This window comes from Scomber scombrus, chromosome 14, assembly GCF_963691925.1.
Source record: "Scomber scombrus chromosome 14, fScoSco1.1, whole genome shotgun sequence".
In the NCBI taxonomy this organism is placed as follows: domain Eukaryota; kingdom Metazoa; phylum Chordata; class Actinopteri; order Scombriformes; family Scombridae; genus Scomber; species Scomber scombrus.
Genome location: NC_084983.1, coordinates 4,927,458 through 4,947,790, shown reverse-complemented (window position 1 = coordinate 4,947,790; position 20,333 = coordinate 4,927,458). Strand labels below are relative to the sequence as shown.

At 41.1% G+C, this 20,333-nt stretch overlaps 2 protein-coding genes across 2 annotated transcripts; one reads left to right on the top strand and one right to left on the bottom strand.

The window, feature by feature from the left end:
* The first annotated feature begins 869 nt into the window (after nt 1-869).
* Nucleotides 870-7,384, top strand: LOC133994146 (beta-galactosidase-1-like protein 2). Its single transcript, XM_062433362.1, has 18 exons — nt 870-1,033; nt 1,121-1,189; nt 1,679-1,774; nt 2,157-2,265; nt 2,356-2,448; nt 2,562-2,643; nt 2,730-2,794; nt 2,885-2,969; nt 3,857-3,994; nt 4,190-4,270; nt 4,360-4,466; nt 4,563-4,709; nt 6,011-6,082; nt 6,204-6,282; nt 6,385-6,472; nt 6,558-6,669; nt 6,762-6,878; nt 7,298-7,384. Exons 1-18 carry the CDS (start codon nt 870-872, stop codon nt 7,382-7,384), a joined length of 1,791 nt encoding a protein of 596 aa, XP_062289346.1.
* A 2,581-nt stretch (nt 7,385-9,965) lies between these two features.
* Nucleotides 9,966-11,848, bottom strand: b3gat1b (beta-1,3-glucuronyltransferase 1 (glucuronosyltransferase P) b). The gene is made up of 4 exons (XM_062433268.1): nt 11,737-11,848; nt 10,836-11,341; nt 10,367-10,663; nt 9,966-10,052 (listed from the first exon to the last, which is right to left on the bottom strand). Exons 1-4 carry the CDS (start codon nt 11,846-11,848, stop codon nt 9,966-9,968), a joined length of 1,002 nt encoding a protein of 333 aa, XP_062289252.1.
* Between the last annotated feature and the right edge of the window lie 8,485 nt (nt 11,849-20,333).

The following is a 20,333-nucleotide window of genomic DNA, read 5'->3' as shown; positions in this document are numbered from 1 at the left end:
CCGTGTTAATGAGGTGTGTTGGGTTACCACGGCTCTGCACAGGGGCACTCCCACGAGGCGGTGCGTTATTCAGGCCGGCATCATGCGTTCATCTGTGCTCAGATGCTGCTGTCAACTCAACAGACTGCTGCCTATAGTACTGGTGGGATCTTCATATCCTATCGATGGTTATCTTGAGGATAAGAAATGTGCACAAAAGGAAATATGCACTTATCTGCCTGTGCATTGCTGGCTTCATCATGTACAGATATCTCGGGTAAGTCAAGTTCTTACCAACTTGTTGTTGAATATTTTTCCATTAGAGCTTCTTTGAGGCAGTTTGTGCCCACTGACATACCTTATTACAGTGAATTACAATGTTATGTTGTTATAGCAACACTCCTGTTAGTTTTTGCAGGGATGTAGTTATACAGTTAGAGAAAAGTGTGACTATTCTACAAAATGTGATGATAAAACCTAAAGGCATTAGGATGTCACAGACACATAGGAATATTATAATGGTGCTATAGAATATTAGAGCTCCTATGAAGTGTAACAATATCACTATATTTCAAACTTTATCAACGAAATGAACAGAGTGACTTTAACTACAGCATAATGGATGGAAGAAAAACATGAATAAAGTAAAGCTGATATTTTTCAAGTTAATACAAAGGGCTGATCCCCTCAGTTGAAGTCTGTCTTGCCTCTAAATTCTGATATATTCATGCTCCTTTGTGTTCGTCTTTGCCAACGCAAGATGTCTGCAAATTCCTATCAAGCATGTCATGTGGTCAATTCAAGCACAATAGCCTATGGTGCCCCATTATGTGAGTGTGACATGAATAAAGTACAACTCCTCTCCCAGCATGCCAGCAGGGGGACGGAGGATGAGCAGGAAAGTGGGCCTGAGCGCCAACTCGTCCCAGTTCACCCTTGAGGGAGAGCCCTTCCGAATCATCGGGGGATCCATCCACTACTTCCGTGTGCCCAGAGCCTACTGGAGGGACCGCCTGATGAAAATGAAGGCCTGTGGCATCAACACCCTGACTACGTAGGAAAACTACTATGGATGTGTTTTTGTATCTCGAGCCTGGTGCCCAAGTTGAATGTTAACAGAGAACGTCCTGCACCCTTGCAGGTATGTGCCGTGGAATCTGCACCAGCCAGAGAGAGGGGTGTTCAATTTCCACACACAGCTGGATTTAGTGTGAGTAGTGTGAATCTGAGTCTTCCTGAATACCAAACACTCACACATACATACATACATACATACACAGATTTTTGCTTGTATGAGTGCTCTCTCAACATTAATCCAAACTCAGGATAATACCACTTATAAATATCCATAATAAGAATGCAATCACCTCTCTAGCTGTTCCAACCTGCTCTAACGTGCATTGGGAATACTCTCCTTTCCCTCTCATCATCTAAGCCCCTTTGCTCAGGGGAGAGGCTTAGATGCAGAGCGACCCACCTGACAACAGCGGCATCTCCACAACAACAGCAACTTATCATGCAATTAACAACACAGCGGTGATAAATGAAGAGGGATGTGAGGCCTCAGCCTGTCGCTGTTGTTGCCAAGCACATTTCACACTTCTCAAACAATGAGATGTGAGGTCTCAGTCACTGTCTAAACTTTGTGTTTGTGCAGATAGAGACTGCTTATTGATTGCTTTCTCTGTCTTGGTTTTAGAGCCTATATCAATCTTGCTGCTGAACTAGGATTGTGGGTGATTTTACGTCCAGGGCCTTATATTTCATCTGAGCTGGATCTAGGAGGACTACCAAGGTAAGTCTTAACTTTTTTTTTTTCTTCATTACTGCATATAGAAATCCATATTTTCTTGGACAGATTACATACATCTATGAAAGCAGGATGTCAATTTAAACTCAAAGCTCGTACACTACTTTGTTCACCGAGCTCAGATGAGTTTATGTCCCCGCATAAATGAAATTAAGGTTTAAGTGAATTTAAGCCGGCAGGACAGAAGCCGCTTGATCTGAACCACAAAGTGCCATTTTTTTTGTTGAGTGCAACCGGGGTGAAAAAGTCACATCTTGCAGTGAGGGTAAGACTCGCCCAGTGTGTTAGACGTACTGTGCAGCCGTTGTTCTCGCAGCTCGTTTGGCTTTAGTCGTAACTAAGCACCTTGTTTTCTGTCTCTCTGCAGCTGGCTCCTCCGAGATGGCGGCATGAGACTGAGGACGACTTACCCGGGCTTCACTCTGGCTGTCAACGCTTTTTTTGACAAATTTATACCAAAAGTGGTTCCGCTGCAGGTAGATTTTTTGTCACTCAGCATGAAAACAAATCTGTTTGTACCTGCGGCTCATTTCACTTAATAAAATGTTTGCTTGTGTTTTTTTTAGTTTAAGAAAGGAGGACCCATCATTGCGGTGCAGGTCGATAACGAGTATGGATCCTTCGCTAAAGATGAAAGTTACATGCTTTTCATTAAAGAGGTAATGTGCTAGTAAAACAACCCTACATGCATGTGTGCGGACAAATAAATATGTACAAAACTGATCAGTCTGATGATGCTCATGTCTTTCCTTGTGATGTTTTATTTTTGAAGGCTTTACAATCCAGAGGGATCAGCGAGCTCTTGTTCACATCAGACAACCACAACACATTAAAGTCCGGGGGTGTGGATGGAGGTGCGGTATTTATTATTAATACACACACGTATACGCACAGACGCACACGAGCCGCAGAGATGAGCTTGTGATCTCTTGTCTTGCAGCCATCAGATCAGTGAAGCTGCAGAAGTTGAATCAGAGAGACATCCAGGATCTCAATTCTCTCCAGGTTTGTATCTCCTCTGTACAGCTGGCTGATGATACTGCTGGATAATTAGCAGTGTAAGTTAATTGTTTGGGTTATTTTTCTGTTTGTCAGCCTAACAGCCCCACTATGGTGATGGACTACTGGACCGGCTGGTATGATGTGTGGGGTGACCTCCACCATGTGCTCCCCCCAGAGGGTAAGGAAGGTTCCCCTTGTTAGTGTTGGCTTTATAGATGAAACTGACACCTTTCTATCAGTGCTTCCAGCCAGTGACCTTTGTTGCATTTAATATCCTCTTTTCTCTCCACTCATTCACTGTCTTCTACTACTCTATATATGGTATTATAAAGGTGAAAATGCCTTAAAAAATCTGGGCTACATTACAACCTATATGTGATAAAATGTCTTATTTGACGGAGGTCCCCCTGTTCACAGCTATTTAAAAACACCCTTAATAAACAGCAGTTAAATCATGGTTAGTTTGCATGTTTCATCCTTTCATTTCTTAACATTATGTTGCTGAACATTTCACATTTATTCCCAAGTATTCCTTAAAGTTCTCTTGAAGGTTTTTGACAGACTATTCTTTCTTATTTCTTTCTTTTAAATTTTTTATTTTTTCATTTTGAGCCATTTTTTGACACAAAATAGCAGATTTCCAGATGTTGGTAAAACCCAATCCTGCACAAAAAGTGAATGAAGTCACTTTCCATCCTTTGTCATAGAGTAGACTACTGACTTTTTACCATACCCACTACCAGTATTTCACCCCAAGTCACTTTGGATTTCTGTAAACAAATTCTTCCAATCTGACACCGTTGTTTGTTTTAGCTCTTGTTGTCCTACATCTTTGCTTCTTTGCATGAGAAACACCATCTTTATGCCAACAATGTAAATATATATGTAAATATTAAAGCCTGGGCCAACCTACTTCTGTACCTCCTGATTCGAGGTCAGCAGAGGGTTTAAAAGATTTTGACCTATTTGTACGTTTTTTCAATTGCAGGGATTCTAACCTTCCAGACCTTTATGTTTTTTAGGGAGTCAAATGGTTTATGGTAAACATATTTAATTTGTTGTCAGATATGGTGTCTACTGTGAGAGAAATGCTGAGGAGAGGCATGTCGGTCAACCTCTACATGTTCCACGGAGGCACGAGTTTTGGTTTCATGAGCGGAGCACTCGCTGATCCTTCCTACAAAGCATTAGTCCCCAGCTATGGTTGGTTCCTCTGTGTCATGTAACCCTGGAAAATGCAAACTAATAGTGTCTTTAATGCAAATTTACCATGATTTTATTGTAATGTATGATGAAGCACTGTCATGAGCTGGAGTAGTTTTTTGCAGTCTAACAGAACTTTACCCTAAACAACCAGCAGATGGCAGTGCATGATGGTTAATCTATGATGTTTGGCAGATTATGATGCTCCCTTGTCTGAAGCTGGGGAGTACACTCTAAAGTACCATCTCCTTAGGGATCTACTTTGTCGATTCAACAGTAAGTCAAGCATTAAATACAGATAACAATGAAGTGTGTGTGAGCATATGCTGAGACTCTATCTATTGGTCTGATCTTTCACGCAGAAGGTGAGAGTTTCCTGGACATGCCAGTCCTGCATTACAGGGAGGCTTATGAACCAGCTATTATGTACCAACACCTGTCATTATGGGATGCATTGAGCTTCACTGAGGGAGTATGTTTCTAGATGTAAGACTATCTGCGTACATGTGATGTACAGATTGTTGCTCTGTCAAGGAGGTCAATTTAATTATTTCAATTTTCTCTACAGCCATTTAAATCATCTAAACCAGTAAGCATGGAGAATCTACCTGTGAACAACAAGAACGGCCAGTCCTATGGGTACACTCTGTATGAGACCACCATCACCAGTGGAGGCTTATTAAAGTCTGGAGACAATGTTCAAGATCGTGCCCTTGTGAGTCATCACAGTACATGAAGGCATGATCTCACTCATTCTAACCGTATGCATTAAGATGTGGTTGTCAGATTGTGTAAAGTACAAATGATTTCATATACATTATCTTTTTTGTGGTTGCTGAAACTAAACCAAAAGTTTAACATTAGTTAAGCTCAGACATAGATGAGATGATTGATACAACTCTTTTCTCTGTCTATTAAATATGAACCTCTAGCTAAGAGACATCTTAGCTTAGCAATTAAGATTGGAAGCAGGGGGTTGACAGCTAGCCTGGATCTGTTTAAAGGTTAAAAATCTGCCTACAAGCACGTCTGAAGCTCATTTATTAATATGTTCTATCTTTATTATTCCAAGCAAAAAAATCCAAGTGTAAAAATGACAAGTTGTGGTTTTATGGAGTGTAATAAGCGAGACGATTTCTTGGCCGGGGGCAGTGACTCCCCGGAGTCTTCTTGACAGTGACTTCAGATATGATATATGAGATATAATGTGTTAATTAATGAGTATTAGAGATGCTGGTAAGCTGAAAACACACTGCTGCTGCAGCACCACAGTGTGTAATATAATGTGCATCAAGTTCTGCCCCCAGCACCAAGTGTCAGCTGCAAAGCATCAATGAAGTAACATGGATGTAACTCCAATTCTATGAGTACAGCATGGGACTACAAAAAGCCATGGGTGAGATGTCTGTTGTAGTTGTCTATTTTTGATTAATAACTTTAAAAAAAAATCTCATCAGTGAGCTTATGTTTTGAAAGATCAAAAACTACAGTGAAAAGCAAGCAAGAAACTAGTAACTAACATCTGCAGTTGGACTACCATTGCATTGCAACATTTTTTTCTCTAAAAAATGTGTTGTTTTGTTCAAGGAAGGTTACACTGGAAATAGGATTTGTTATGAAGTGTGTCATAGGGTGGTAGGTCGACACGCACCAGATATAGTGTGATGGTTGTACAATGAAGGGGCGGCTGTTTTGACGCACGCCATTCGTTGGCAGTGTTTTCAGCTGTAGGCCCTTTTTTCAAAACTTCAGACAGAGCCGGTCTAGCTGTTTCCCCTGCTATGAAAGTGGTATCAATCTTCCTATATATTAAGTGTAATTCCCAAAATGTCAAACTTAATTTCAGTCAGTGGTTAGTCCATGCTGTTGGTATGCCCACAATACACAGTTCAGGAAATACAGCACATAATAAATGCGAAAAATGGCACTTAATAATTGGCAAACCTAAAAAAAAATAGGTTTATATGTCATGTACTATGATATAATTTATCTGTCAGCTGTCCTTTCCTTCTCTAGGTGTTTGTAGACAGAAGCTACATTGGCCTTTTCAAGCGCCAGAGTCTGGAGCTGGCAGTTCCTGATGGTAAGGTATGGCATCAAGTTGGACACTGAAAGCAAATGTCCAATAAACATCATTTGCATTTTTACATTGCTATGATGAGGTGTTGCCTCAAATATCCCAAAAGCATAAAAAGTGATCACCCTACAGGGACGGCGAACCTTAAGTTTATTGGTGGAAAACTGTGGACGAGTTCACAAGGGAAGAGACCTCGACAAACAACATAAAGGTGATCGACAGACGATATGCAGTTCATTGGTATGCGCACTATTAAACCGCTCAAGCACTCAGTGGATTGTGTACAAGCCAATTTTGATCTGTGTTCTTGCAGGCCTCGTGGGAGACATTTTATTAAACAATATCCCCTTGCAAGATTTTACAATATACAGCTTGGATATGAAACCCAGCTTTATTGATAGGTTTGTACGTTTCATTGAATCTAAAGCACGACATATCACTTTCATTTTTCTGTAGTAGTGTTTTTTAAGTGGATGCCTCTTTCAGTCTTTATCAGGCACCTTGGAAAGCTCTCCCTGAAGCTCCCAGCTTCCCAGGCTTTTTCTTGGGGAGGCTGTTTGCATATGGGTATCCAAGCGACACATTTGTGAAGCTGCCAGTGAGTGAAATTAAACCTTTGGTTTCTACGCTATGTGCATTTTTCTGCATGTGTTTGTGTGTGAAGCCATTTAATTGTCCTTGGTTCCACAGGGTTGGGGGAAAGGTGTTGTGTTTGTCAATGGGCTGAATCTGGGCCGTTTCTGGTCCATTGGCCCCCAGCAGACTCTCTACCTCCCTGGTCCCTTTCTGAACAGTGGAATTAACCAGGTACAGCTGTGCACTAGCATTTTTTAAAGGAATAGTTTGACATTTTAGGAAACAGCTAGCCTGGGCCCTCTCTGATGGTAAAACAGCCTACCAACTTACACCAATAGTCACTAATTACCATGTAATATCTCATTTGTTTAATCCTTAGTTATATCAGTCCACCTCACAAGCCCCCCCCCCCAAAAAAAAACTAACGAACTGGCTTCTGACTGTAGCTTCATATTTAACAGGTATGAGAAGTGTTACCAGTTTATCATCTAATTCTAATTAAGTAAGCGAATGATGCTGATGGAATGTCAAACTATTCCTTTAACATGTTTTTTTACCCTTGCATTATAACACTGAAGATTAATTTTACGTCTGCCAGTCAGATTTTTAGCTTCTTTGTCTCTCACATTTTTTCCATAAAAACAAATAAGGTGATTGTGTTTGAGGAGCAGGAGGGTGACTACAAGGTCCACTTCGAGGACACGCCTGATCTCGGCATGGCAGCGGACATCCAGTGACTGTCATCATCTCCTACATGGGCATTGTCTTTTTGTGTAAAATGTGTTTACAAAGTTAGAATGTACTCACCGCATCAGGTGTTTAAAGCCGGAGATAATATCAGTGTTGTTATATCATGGTCAATAACATACACAGCCCAATATTTGCTACATGCTACATGCTACATCAACTATCAATCAAAGACAGAGGCATGATTGTATGGGAGCAGTTTTATAGCTATGTACATACAGTACCTTTAGTTACAGTGACTCCTTAAACGTAGATCAGAATTACCATGTACATCCTTTTACCCGTGGATTCCTAGTTAGAGTAACAAGTTCTGTCTGGAGATGGCAGTCATATTTTATATGGTTAGATTTGTATTGCTTGTATGAATAATCTGCAGAATATGTTGGGCAGAAGTTACCAAACTCAACAGATTTATGGGATAATAGAAGTGGAGGCAAGAGTGATGTGAACAGCTTTCAAATTAAACACAAGCAGCAGTTTGGCATCATCAAACGCTCATCTTAAAGTGAAAGTTCAAGGTTTAGATGCTTCCTACAACGATAACTGACCAAACTTTTTACATTCATATAGTCCGAGAGAACATTAGCATTTGCCAGCAGAGCCATACGACTCAATGGGGTATGAAATCATTACTTGCAAGCCAGCCATCTGTGGTGGGAATAATTAGACTGTGTAATACAGCTATTTGAAAGGATGCACATCCAGTTTTTGGAGTAATGGCTTCATATCTCATTTATTCCCACAAGCATAGCTCAACACTAACAAGTGAATGGTACCAGATACTCTTAAACAATAAATAATTCTGCCGAGAAAACCTTCATTTCACTCAGTGGGATCTTAATTAGCTCACGAGGAAGCCTGTGAAGTGGACAGGCCTCTGGGAATACTGAAAGTTCTCTTAAATAATAAGTAGGACCTCGGTAGAGTTACAGCATATGAGGAATAAACAAGAACATGAAGTAAATGACTGTAAGAGAGGACATCACTGTTACATTATAATAAATCATTGCTCCATTTTTTTTGTTGAGTGCATGTGTTTCTGTGTGCTCATCATGCGTATAGTGTGACAGCTGAGCGTGTGTGTTGAGGAGTTATACGACTCCTAATTAGTGCTGGGTTCGTGGTGCTATCTAAATAGCTCAGTGTTGTACAGTACAAGTGGGGAGGGCTCAGATCCCCTCAGTGCAGTCTGTCAGTCAGTGCTGACTCACGTAAGACAAGGACCCCTTTTATTCCTCTGTGCAGCCCTGTGCCCGACAGCCAGCCCGCTTCAGAACAAAAGGGCCCTATTTAATGCTGATTGGATGGTTGGCTGGTGTTGTCTGCGCTGAGAAGGGCTCTTTATTGCTTGCCGTGCCATCTCTTCCTGCAGTTTAAATCACCTAACATCCTTTGTCTCTGCTCTCTGAGGAGACCTTAGCGGGCAAGCTCCGTTTGGCAACTCCTTCCAGTGTCTCGCTTCAGCCAGTGCTCCGAGCAGAAGAGGCTGGCTTGTTTTTGTGCAGTTGTGCTTTGATACTCAGTGGTTGAACACGCACATGGCTTTGTGCTGCCGGGGTTAGACAGGTGCGCCTCTTTTTCCGAGCTATGGTGAAGTACAGCTACATTGCTGTGATAATTTTTTTGACCCTGGCCATTGCTGTGTGGAGCTCCGAGGTTGGCTTGAATCCGTGTAATCCCACAGAGAAATGCATCCCCTGAAACCACAACAAATGTACAATAAGGACAAGCAGAGAGAAACAACACTTGTTAAAAACCATAAAAATATTTTCCCCCACAGGAAACATTTATGCACATGACTAAAGAGTCTGACCACAGCCACACTTGTGGGTTTTACGCCTATTCTTAGACAAAGCAGCGTGTCTAGCTAAATGCTAAAATCAGCGTGCTCACAATAACAACGATGGGATTGTCTTTTGACTAGATTTGCTGAGTTTCAAAGGAAATGTTGACATGATGATGACACTAGAGGAAAGGTCAGGCAAAGTTTGACTCATCCTGAGTGGAACATGAATCTATGACAATCCATCCAATGGTTATTGAGAAAATTCACTTACAAATATTAACCTCAAGGTGGCATTCGATGAAAAGTCACCAAAATCATTCGGATACTTGTCTGGGAGCCATAATGTCTACAAAATGATGCGCCAATCCATCTGGTAGATGTTGAGTTATTTCACTGGATATGTTAACTTAATGATCCCTCTGGGGGGAAAGTCAGATCAAACTGAGGGGATCACTAAAGTCAGTCAAAGTAAGTAGTCTTCTTCCTAATCCATCCAGATAGTTCAGTCTGGACGTAATTGGTGAACCAGTCCAATACTGCCATCTCTAGAGCCACGCTGCCAGCATGGTGAAGAATATTTGCAGTAACCAAATGAAAATGTTAAAGTTTTCATGAAACCGGCAGGAGACGGTCGTGTTATGTAAAGGTCAGACATCTATTTGAAGTAAGGTCCATATCTTTTTTTTCCACAGTGAAACAACTTTTCCACATAATAATCCTTTTGTGGAAAAAGTAGTCATTTGCATTTCAAAATCTCTGCTGTTACCTGTGTCAGATGAAGTATGTCATATCTCCACATTAGAGTCTGTAAATCCTTTCTTGCCCTCATTTACCAGCACAGGCTTCTCCGTCCGCGTGTGCCATACTAATACCTGTGGGTAAGAAGACAGGAAAGTAGAAATAGAGTCAAAAAATGATGAAACATTAATACATATACATTTTGGATGTGCGGTGCAGTAATGATAAACTACATCATATCCTCAATGCAGTGTTCAGAGGCAGAACCTAGACTATTTTAAATGAGCTGTAAGCATAAAGGGTTGGCTGTAAGCTGACAGTTTACTGACTTTAAGCGCAAATTGTTGTGACAGCCAAGGATCTCAAACACATGCAGAATTTTACAGATGCAGCTTGTTTTAGTACCAATTCGCAGGGGGGTGCACAGCATTTCAAACATTTTTCTCACCTTAGTGCAGTTAGCAGCTTTAGGTTCCAGGTCGCTCAGGGTAACGAGTTCTTTTAATAGACTGCTCTCCTGATAACCTCCTTTCACCCCACGTAACTTGAAATAAGCCTGAGGTTTAGATAGAATGAGGTGCAGGTTCACTGCAAAGCCAGCCATGTCGATGGCAAAGGGCCGATGTGGGTCGAATACAGTTTTCCAGCCGAACACCTTACCCAAGGTGTTTACTTTAGGGGACTCGTATCGAAGGCCGCCGACAAAGGCAACAGGCCACACTGATACCTTTTTAGTGGATCGCATCTGGTAGAAACAAAGACAGACATCCACTCATGAGAGTTGAATTCCATCAATCCCAAAATGCAGATTTAGCTAAAAACACACAACATGAGTAAGAAGAGTGTAAAAGGTTTAGGAGAAGGGGATTCTGAAATCCCTACATCATGAGTTTTTGCTGAGAAATATAGTTCCTCACCTCCTCAAACAGCTCCAGACTGTATGTGTTGTCATCATCTGCAAAGTAGACAATCCCTGGCTGGCTGCTGTTTACGCTGAAGGTCTCCCGCAGCCACCGTAGGGCCAGGTTCCTCTGTATGGTGCCCCGTGGTATACGGGGGTCCCTTGTGTCCCCACGTACCTTGTAGTTCCTAGGCGTCTCCACGTTGAGGTGGGTGTAGTTGAGTCCCGTGTCCTGGAGGAGATGGCTTACTAGAGCAGTCCTCCTCTGGGAGTCCTCCACCAGGATCCAGTGCAGGTTGGGCACATGGAGCAAAGTGTTGGCCAGGCGTGTCAGCTCTGCCTTCTGTACTGGCCGGCTGTAGGTGGGAGTGATGACGTGGATGGTGGACAGGATGTCGGACCAAGGTGGAGGCCGGCTGTAGACATACTCTGTGCGCACCACCTCAACAATGTCCCGGTTCTGCAGCGAGCAGGACTCCTTGAAAGCGAAAGTGTTCCTGGAGCGACCATCACGTCTGTCATCTAGGCAGGAGGGGAAATGATCACAATGAGCCTCTGGGAGTCCCACATTGAAATATAAATGGGACCCTCATCTACTACATTAAGCTTCTGTATATTCAGATCCATCTTGCTAGCTTGTTGTCCTTCATGAAGCAATATGGACTCTACTTATTGTGGAGACAGTTTGATGGCTAACTGTTATCTTATTAGAAAGCACACCTAATCTTCTGTGCATTCATGCTTCATGGCATTTTATCAACATGTGGCCTTTACTCGGAGGTCAGAACACACTCACTCACCCACATACATGCTGTAACTCACACAGGCACCTTTGTTGTACACTGCTGTGATAATTATTACAGGGAAACATGTTTGCTTGCTCAAACCATCAAAACAGGCTGTTAAGTACTTTTTACCCTTTCTTGTTGCAAGCAGAGGAGTGATAGTGCTTTGGTGCCAAACAGTGATGAGCAGTGTCCAAGGCAACACAATCAACACAATGGCGACGATGTCTCGTCTCTTCGGCATCTCCAGGGTCAGACCTGAGTCATGTCTCTACCTGCAGGACATATAACACATAATATGACACACAATCATAAGAACCAGAGGCCTATGAAATGAGCTTTTCCAATGACCATCTTAACCCACTATCTCATTCTAAATGTTGTGTACACATATATGTATCATGTCCAATAATATCAGTTTATTTTTCTATCATTTTGCACATTGTATTGTTTTTCTGCATTTAAGCAGTTTATTATTTTATGTGATATATATAATAAGGCATTTGTAATTTAATGACAGTGTTACATTAGATGGCTTTTTTTAGGTTGTTGCTGTTGTATAAGGTGGGAAAAAATCTAAGTGTCTTTCACAAGACTCCATTTGGAGTTATCATTTTTAAAGGAGACATTCGCTGCTTTCAGAGTTATATTTAGCACACTGTCTTCAGCCCCTGTGAATGGATAAGCTGGTTCACTGAGTTTCCAAATCCAATGGCCTGTCACTTTTTTTTACTCAGCGAATTGCATTTCGAAGTCCATAGATGGTGGCCCACTATTGAAAATCAACATACTGTAGCTGCAAGGCAGACATTACAAGTAAGGAGGCATTTTTTGTTTAGAAGCAGTGTCAGCCTGCTGGAGCTGCTGCACAACAGAAAATAGGTCAGAAAATGCTCCGAGCTTTCTTTTTGTCTCATTTTGAAAGCGTGCTGGTGTGCTACAGAGAACATTTGAGCTAATGATTTGAAGAGGGCTAGACTGTGGCTGAAAGGGTCGGGCCATCTTCTGCCTATAAACAGCCGACGAAGAACATGTTTAGGAGGCTGGCAGTTCCATCCTCGTGTCCACATGATGATGATGATGATGATGTGTCCTTGAGCAAGACACTGAACCCCATACTGCCCCTGCTTAATAAGTGCCTTGCATGGTAGCTTGCTATTATCAGTGTGTGCTTGTGTGTGAATAGATGAATGAGAGGCCGACTGTAATATTGCTTTGGATAAACATTCAAAACACTGTAAATGCATTGCTCCGTTTCCATTTAACTTACCTATATTTATAGCTAACATACATGGTCGTTTGAAGGACTGTTGCTGCTGGCTCTGTATAAAGAGGCCTGGAGAAGGAGGCTGTGTGTACCCAGTGGTTCAGTTCAGTCGATTATCCCTGCAGAAAGAAAACACAACATCTATTTATTTAACAGCCTTTCATGTATCTCGGCATAGAAATGTAGATATGTAACAAAGTTGCTCTCTTGGTCATGTGACTCGTGTCCTCTGTCTTGATTTGAAGTTACCTGGAATACTCTAAAGTCTGCATTGGGTCCCTCTAGACTTAGAGGATATGCGGGGCAAATGTTTTACATCCAGCATGGAGGCATAAACAACAGTTGCATCTACTTTATTTGTGTGCTTTCGGTATGATTCATTACCGAAAGTCATCTGTGTCACAGTGATACGGTTCAGGCAGCATCCAGGCAGTTTATACCTGTTTTTTTTTCCTGAAATGTGCTGGTTATACAAGTTTTTGTGTGGATGAATGTCACAAGATTACCGGCATAGAAATGCTGATATCAGACACAGCGTACAAATGTTCATGTTTTAGGCTCTTTTGGTCAGCTGTTTCCTGCTGTCACACACAGTATATCTCACAACAAAACAGGCTCCGACCATGCGCCCTCTTTGTTTCCCCTCTCTTCATGAGACCGATCCTCTGCTGGTTAATCACAAGTCTTTAGACGTAATTAATCCTTGATTAAAAAGGATCAACCCCAGTCTGAGATCAAGGGGTTGTGCTAGCTAATTAACGCATCAGGATAGTTTTAATAGGGTCATGTTTGAACAGCATGTCATTGATATAGACAGGCTAATTATCTATGTACATCATGCTGAAAAGCCATGACTTGATCTCCACCTTCTCGCTATTTTGCATCCCCATTTGAGGGGTGGATTAGTCTCATGAACTACGCACAGCCTTTATGGATAGATAGTGTTGGATCATGGAATCTAGGGCAAACAAGATGTGTCTACTCTTGACAGTTCGTGAGTTATGAGCAGAAATGTAAGCTTTCTCCAGCATCAAAAACTAATTGGCGCTTTCTTTTCACCAAATTTCATCTGCAAAGACTCAGCATCAATCTGCAACGTAGGTATCCTATTAGACAATAACAACAACAACTACAAAAAGCACACCAAAACAAAAACAAAACCGTCTTGGCGGAGGTAATTAGTGATGAAAATAAAACCACTAACCAAGCCGTCTCCCTGACAGATGCCCCAAAATGAAACACAACCCCCGTCAATCAAACTCAGTCAGCTTCCTGTTCTGAAGGTGCATGATCACAGTCAACGTGCAAACTGGATCACAGGTTTTTTAATGTGGGCCACATCCTGTATTGCACGTGTCAGCAGCTGTCAGGATATCTGGTGGGCAGTATAACTTTCTGTTTATCCAGTCACTTGTGCTTTACTTGAACAAAAAGAAGCCTTGTGTCACATTAATGATAAAATAATTGCTCTGCAGAAGAAGTGGTCTGCTTTCTTTGTTTCTTTGTTTCACCTTCATCTTTACATGATAACAGCATTGCAATCAGCCAGCCAGTGTCCACATTTAAACAATACAACCAGCACAAAATGAATTAATACATGTGCTTTGGCTTAAAGGTCCAGTGTGTAGGATTTAGGAGGACCTATTAGCAGAAATGGAATATAATATCCCATTAATTAAGTCAAAGAATGTTATCATTAGTATATAATTAAGTATTTTGTGTTTTTATCAGTGTATTATCACCTGAAAATAAGTAAATAAATAAATAATTGTGTTTTCGTTACCTTAGAATGAGTCCTACAGTACATAGGGAGCTGGTCTTCTTCCACATAGTGTGCCATGTTGCAATGCCAGGATGGACAAACCAAACACTGTCTAAATAGAAGTGCTTTTGCATATTTTATGAGTTTCGTGACAACCGTAGGTTCTGCTACATGCCCACACCGGTCCTTTAAATATACAAGATCACAGGCAATGCTTGCTTTAAACAATCTAAGGAATTTCTTCTTTTTAAAAATTTGATCATACATCAGAGCAAAAAGGAATCAGTGCAGACTTTACAAATTTAACATGTGGTTCTTATGTCCCAGTCCCATTTTGTATTGTATGACAGATGGCTGAGTCCTATTGCTGTTATAAAATATTGCGCCCACGTCTGCATGATATTTGATTTAAAAATGTGCATTATATTAAAAACGTACCCCTGATTAAAGTCAAACATCCGTATTGTTTCATCATCCAATATGTGCCACCTGTGTTTTATAAGACTATCAATCAAAGTGATGCAAGACCTCTGTAATACCACTGTGAATGCAAGTTATTCAACAGAGCATTGTCTGCTGCAGGTGAGCTGCTGCAGGCAATACAGAACAAACGAGCACCGGTAGAAGAATAGAGTTCTGGGCATTTTATAATAAGTGAATCTGATGGAAATTTGCACCTTATACCTGCTCAGATCGGGAACAATAATAGTTGATATTTAAAGTTAAATACAGCGAGTACAATGAGCCAACGCTAATGGGGTCACATCATCATATGTGGAAATATTTCCAGTTAAGTTTCCTCATGCCTCTGTACCTCTGAGGAGCCGATCTGGACTTGAAAAGTTTTACTCTTTCTGAATGTAACAAATAAAATATATTTTTAAGGGAGTATCTCACAGTGCTGCTGAGCTAAGGTCACAGGTTTCCTGAGCCAACCATCTTTGAAGGGAATTTTGATTAAAATCTCATCAGCCGAGGGGGAAAAAAGCCATGTTTTTAACATTCTGAGCTGCAACCCTCAGACACATTATTTGTGGCAAAAATAGCTGACAAGGTGTTGAACTTGCCTCTGCCAACTGATTGCTTTTGGGGTTGTTTTTTTTTTTTTTACTTCACTTGTCCAATGCAACATGAAATTTTACAGATGTCCTGTGGCCATAGAGATCACTCAACACAAAGGGTCTGCCTATTTGTTAATGACCTCTGCAGGGGGTAGATGAGAAAGCATACAAAAGCTGGAACTCCAACATGCAACTGTAATGCTAGGATTGATTTTTTTAGCTTCTCAGTATGGAGCCATAATGTATAGTAGATAGATAAACAGATGACAGTTTTATCCTGGTTTTTTTATGTGTCTTACATTTGATAAGCTTGTGAATGAATTCATTTTGATCCATCTGAATAAGAAAGCATTGTTCTCCTAAACTGTGCTAACTCGGCTGTAAACATGCTAATTTCACTGTTTGCGAGCACTGAACCATGAAGCCAATTTAAGGGTTGCCTGTCAAAACACCAATCAACAATCTTTACACCAACAGGGCAAGATAATTCCTGTTAATGACACAAAACGGACCTATGCACATTTACATAGCGTTCTTTTACTTTGACTGCACAGCAAACTTGTATCTACCTGTGCACAAGGCTCTGATTGTGCTAACCAAAACTCTTTATGTTTGCAATGGCATCAAGAATAAGAAACAAACTCCATAACTAATCAGTGCAGGTACATGTATAAACCTGAGAGTAAGGCTTTACTGCTAGACTCTGGTCTACATCACAAACCTAATGATTCCAAAGCAGTCCTCACTAATGATAGACCTTGGCCGGTTCAAAGAGCCAGGAGTGGAAGGACGAAGAGTGGAAGACGGTGCCAGCCTCTCTCGGCACTTAAAAAGATCGAAAGCTCCTTACCACGTGTTTAAAATGTATGGCACAGCTCATGCAAAACTATAAATAGGTCTCTCTTGATATTGGACCTCTCAGAAACATGTCCTTTAAATCCAGTCTCGGTTGGGAAATCCATACTAATGCTGTCTGAGCTAATGACAGTCGAATGGCAGGGGGGTGCTTGGGGCTATATGAGGCAGACACAATCTGTAGGCAGACTGATGAAAGAGCCTCAATTGAAAGGGTAACAAAAGACAGGTACGCCTATCATACAGTATAAGATCCGTCTAAATAGTGTCAATGATGCTGACCTACAAACACGAATAACTACACCTTTGCATTTCTATGCGTTCAACCTCCTGCATACAAATCTGGCTTTGACACTGCAAACTGTATCCGATGCAATTCTCATTACAGCAAACCATTTCCATGCACATCCTCCGGTCCCTCCAGGCATGTGGTGGACGGAGTCACAAACAAAAACAAATTGCATTGTTATGCTCCTTTTTTGCAGTACATTTAATAGTATTGTCAGCCTTACAAATATTATTTTTGGTTGTAAATAAATCCACAGCACAAGGAGCTTATCAGAAACTTATGTAGTGATATTCTTTCATCAAATTCTTATTACTGCCATGTTACATCCAGCCAAGTGTTATCAATCCCTTAAATCCTTTTGGTGACCCGTGCCTGTGTCTGTATATGATCGACAGCTGCTGGTAATCTGATGCTTCACGCTTTCTGTGTCGGTATGCTTTTTTATGTGACGCTTGCACTATCCCTTTCATCTAGTTTGAAGAGTAAAAGGTGAGCGTGGTGCCTCGGTGTACAACCGCTTTTGAATTCTAATGTTCAGATGCTCTGAGATTTTAGAGGTGAGTCTCTTTGAAATCATTTTACTTCAGTACATTCATTTCAGCAAGTTTTGTATTTTGCTGCTTTCATAGCAGAGGGAAAGTTATTTATTTTCCCTGTCAGACAGTTTTTAACAACATACAAGTGAGCATTGACTCTCAATTAAACTACAATAATATACTGATTAAATAAAAACAATAAAAATAATGAAATGTCAGAGATTGCTACTTACAAAGATGACAGATGATCCACTTTCGTCAAATCCTGTTGCGCCGGGTTAATGATCAAGGTGCAGATAATGGTGCAGGGCCTTGATGTGTCAGCTCCGATGAACAGAGGGATCCATCAAGTTCTCTTACTGGCGAATGAGAGCGGTGCTTGGCGCACATACGAGCAGCAGAGTTGGGGTGACAACTAGCGGATTTTCCTTCACAGCATCCGGCGGGTGCTATCCAATCCCTGGGTAGGGTCGCGTCCTCAGTGCCAGCCCCTGTAGAGACAGAGGAGGTCATCCCTCTGGAAGAATGCTGCTTCTCATTGCAAAAACAAAGGCTGGGATTGTCAAAGCTGATGGCAAGGGGACGGGGTGGAGGGGCAGCCATGGCCGGAGGACTCAGGACAATAGGATAAATCACATAAAAAATGTCACAGCCACACAAATGGAATTCTTGCTTGGGGATGAAGCAGGATTTGAAAAATTGAGAGAGCTGTGCATAATGTGGGGCTTGTTTATCTGAGGCATGAACAACTATAGTCACATGGTCCACTAGTCTGACAGTAAGGGCATTTTTATTCATTTTGCTTTCATTTCCTGACAGGCATTATGAAAGGAGTGCATTCTGAATAGACTCCTGAGCTTGAAATGTCTAATAGTAGGATAGGGTAAAAATATACCTCTAATCTGGAGAACTCTACAGATGGAGAAGAGGCAGCAGTGTGAAAGGCAGTGTAGCCCATGTAAGCAATGAAGGAGTAAAGGATTGTAATCTTGTGGTATGGGACAAAGTGCTGGCGTTGATTGTAGCAGGTGGGTTAGATCAGTGGAAATCACACCTTCTGTGCTGTCCACCAATGTCAAAAGAATTAAGATTTACCTAACATATGTTTATCTTGGGAGACATTACTTGGAGGGAAGCCACAGGTGTGATGCTGTAATCACGTCATATAGTTCAGACTGTAATTATTAGCATAATTAATGTCAAGTAAAACAATTCATGCCAGCCTCCGACTTATTATTCAGAGTCAGAGCTGTGGGAAATTTCTGGCAGTCACGACTTCTCCCACTTCGGGAAATCAGCTACAGAAAAATCAACAAACTGTTGGCAATAACATTGTTGACAGTTAACCAATATTGCCTCTAATAGAATAATTTCAACCAAGTTAAAAAGGAGCTATACACAGTTATTTTGTGGTTTGACTCATTAGTGAACCACTACAGATATGTAACAACAGATGAAGCTAATTTAGGACATTTATCGGAAGTGACAATACTGTTGAGTGGGTAACTCTCTTGGTGTGAAAGCTCTTGGTTCTTCCAGTTCTGCCCAAATTGCCTGAATGTAGCATAAACTAATACTAATATAAATTCATGACGTTCTGCTGCCAGTGAGCAAGCATGCAGGCAATCCCACGGCCCTCGAACCATCGTCAATATTATTGGTTACACCTGTGTTCAACAAGTTAAACTGTCTATCAGTGGTTAAATATTGGGTTTGAAGATATTTTAGGAGGAAATGACCCTAAAGGGAAAACCCACCATGAAGGGAATTTAAATCATACTATTCCAATGATTTTGGAGAGAAATCTATTATCTACAGACACAGCCGCCCGCACTTGAACCAATGATTGTCAGGTGACACTTCATACAGTTGGTCCATTGATGCTGAATTAGTGACTGACTCCATGCTTCCAAAACAAGTTTTATTTGAATGTAGAGTTTTCAGCTGTGAAGCCAGAAATACCCACAAAGCAAATCACCATGACGGTTGTAATTGTAATGTCCTCAGAGTGTCATTATTAACTTGCTATCTCTCTTTGAACATGATCCAGGATTTGTCTCTATTAAAAAAAGTTATACATTTTGGGAAATACGGTTATTCAATTATTGCTTGTTCAGAGTTTAGAGGATATCACTGTCTGTATGGTATGGCCTGTTAGCTTAGCTGGAAACAGGGAAACTAGGCGCATGGTAACAAAATTTGTGAGATGTACTGATAGATGGACTTTATTACCTTTGGACAGAACCAGGCTAACTCTTTGCTCCAGTTTCCAATCTTTGTGCTAAGCTAAAATCGCTGCTAGCTAGCTGTAGCTTGGCATTTACTACATGATAATGATATCAATCTTCTCATCTAACTCTCACGAAGAGAGAGAATGAGCATATTTCCCAAAAAGACAGACTTCTCCTTTAGTTATAGTTCCAGCAACACCAAGCTTAAAGACAAAAATGTATTGTTTTACTTTTAAAGTGCCATGAATCATCATTTTCTTTATATTAACAGTGAATCAAATGATGTAACATCACAATTGCAAATGACAATCTGGCAAAGAGTAAGTGAACCACAGGAGTATATATAATGGGTTGATTGGGGATGAGCTGCAGCTGAGAGTCCAGGTGTACAGAGTTGGCTGATGAGGTGGGTGTGGCTGATTTGCAGGAGTGGAGCAGGGGTGTGGTGAATGGAACTTTACCAGCAGCAGGAAGCTAACAGAACGGACTGTGACACCATTGTATTGATGGGTGAGAGGGTGAGATAACAATTTAACGAAAAAGTGTGTGCCATTGAGCTTGCTTTAGAGCTATTCTTTCCCTAAACAAATCAATGAATGCAAATGTAACTAAATGAGTCAGCATTAATAATACAACACTTTTTTTCTTGTTTTTCCCAAACTAATGAAGTCAGATTTAAAAAAAAAAAAAAAAAAAAAAAAAAAGTTCTTGTTGGTCAGTACACTGCA

Bases quoted from the DNA above. Each gene is read 5' to 3' on its own strand.
- LOC133994146 (XM_062433362.1), top strand. From the start codon at position 870: ATGAGCAGGAAAGTGGGCCTGAGCGCCAACTCGTCCCAGTTCACCCTT. The intron at 1,034-1,120 runs GTAGGAAAACTA...GCACCCTTGCAG, and splicing joins GGCATCAACACCCTGACTAC to GTATGTGCCGTGGAATCTGC. The intron at 6,879-7,297 runs GTACAGCTGTGC...AAAACAAATAAG, and splicing joins TGAACAGTGGAATTAACCAG to GTGATTGTGTTTGAGGAGCA.
- b3gat1b (XM_062433268.1), bottom strand. From the start codon at position 11,848: ATGCCGAAGAGACGAGACATCGTCGCCATTGTGTTGATTGTGTTGCCT. The intron at 11,342-11,736 runs GTAAAAAGTACT...CCTCCTGCCTAG, and splicing joins TCTGCTTGCAACAAGAAAGG to ATGACAGACGTGATGGTCGC. The intron at 10,053-10,366 runs GTGAGAAAAATG...TCTTACCCACAG, and splicing joins AAGCTGCTAACTGCACTAAG to GTATTAGTATGGCACACGCG.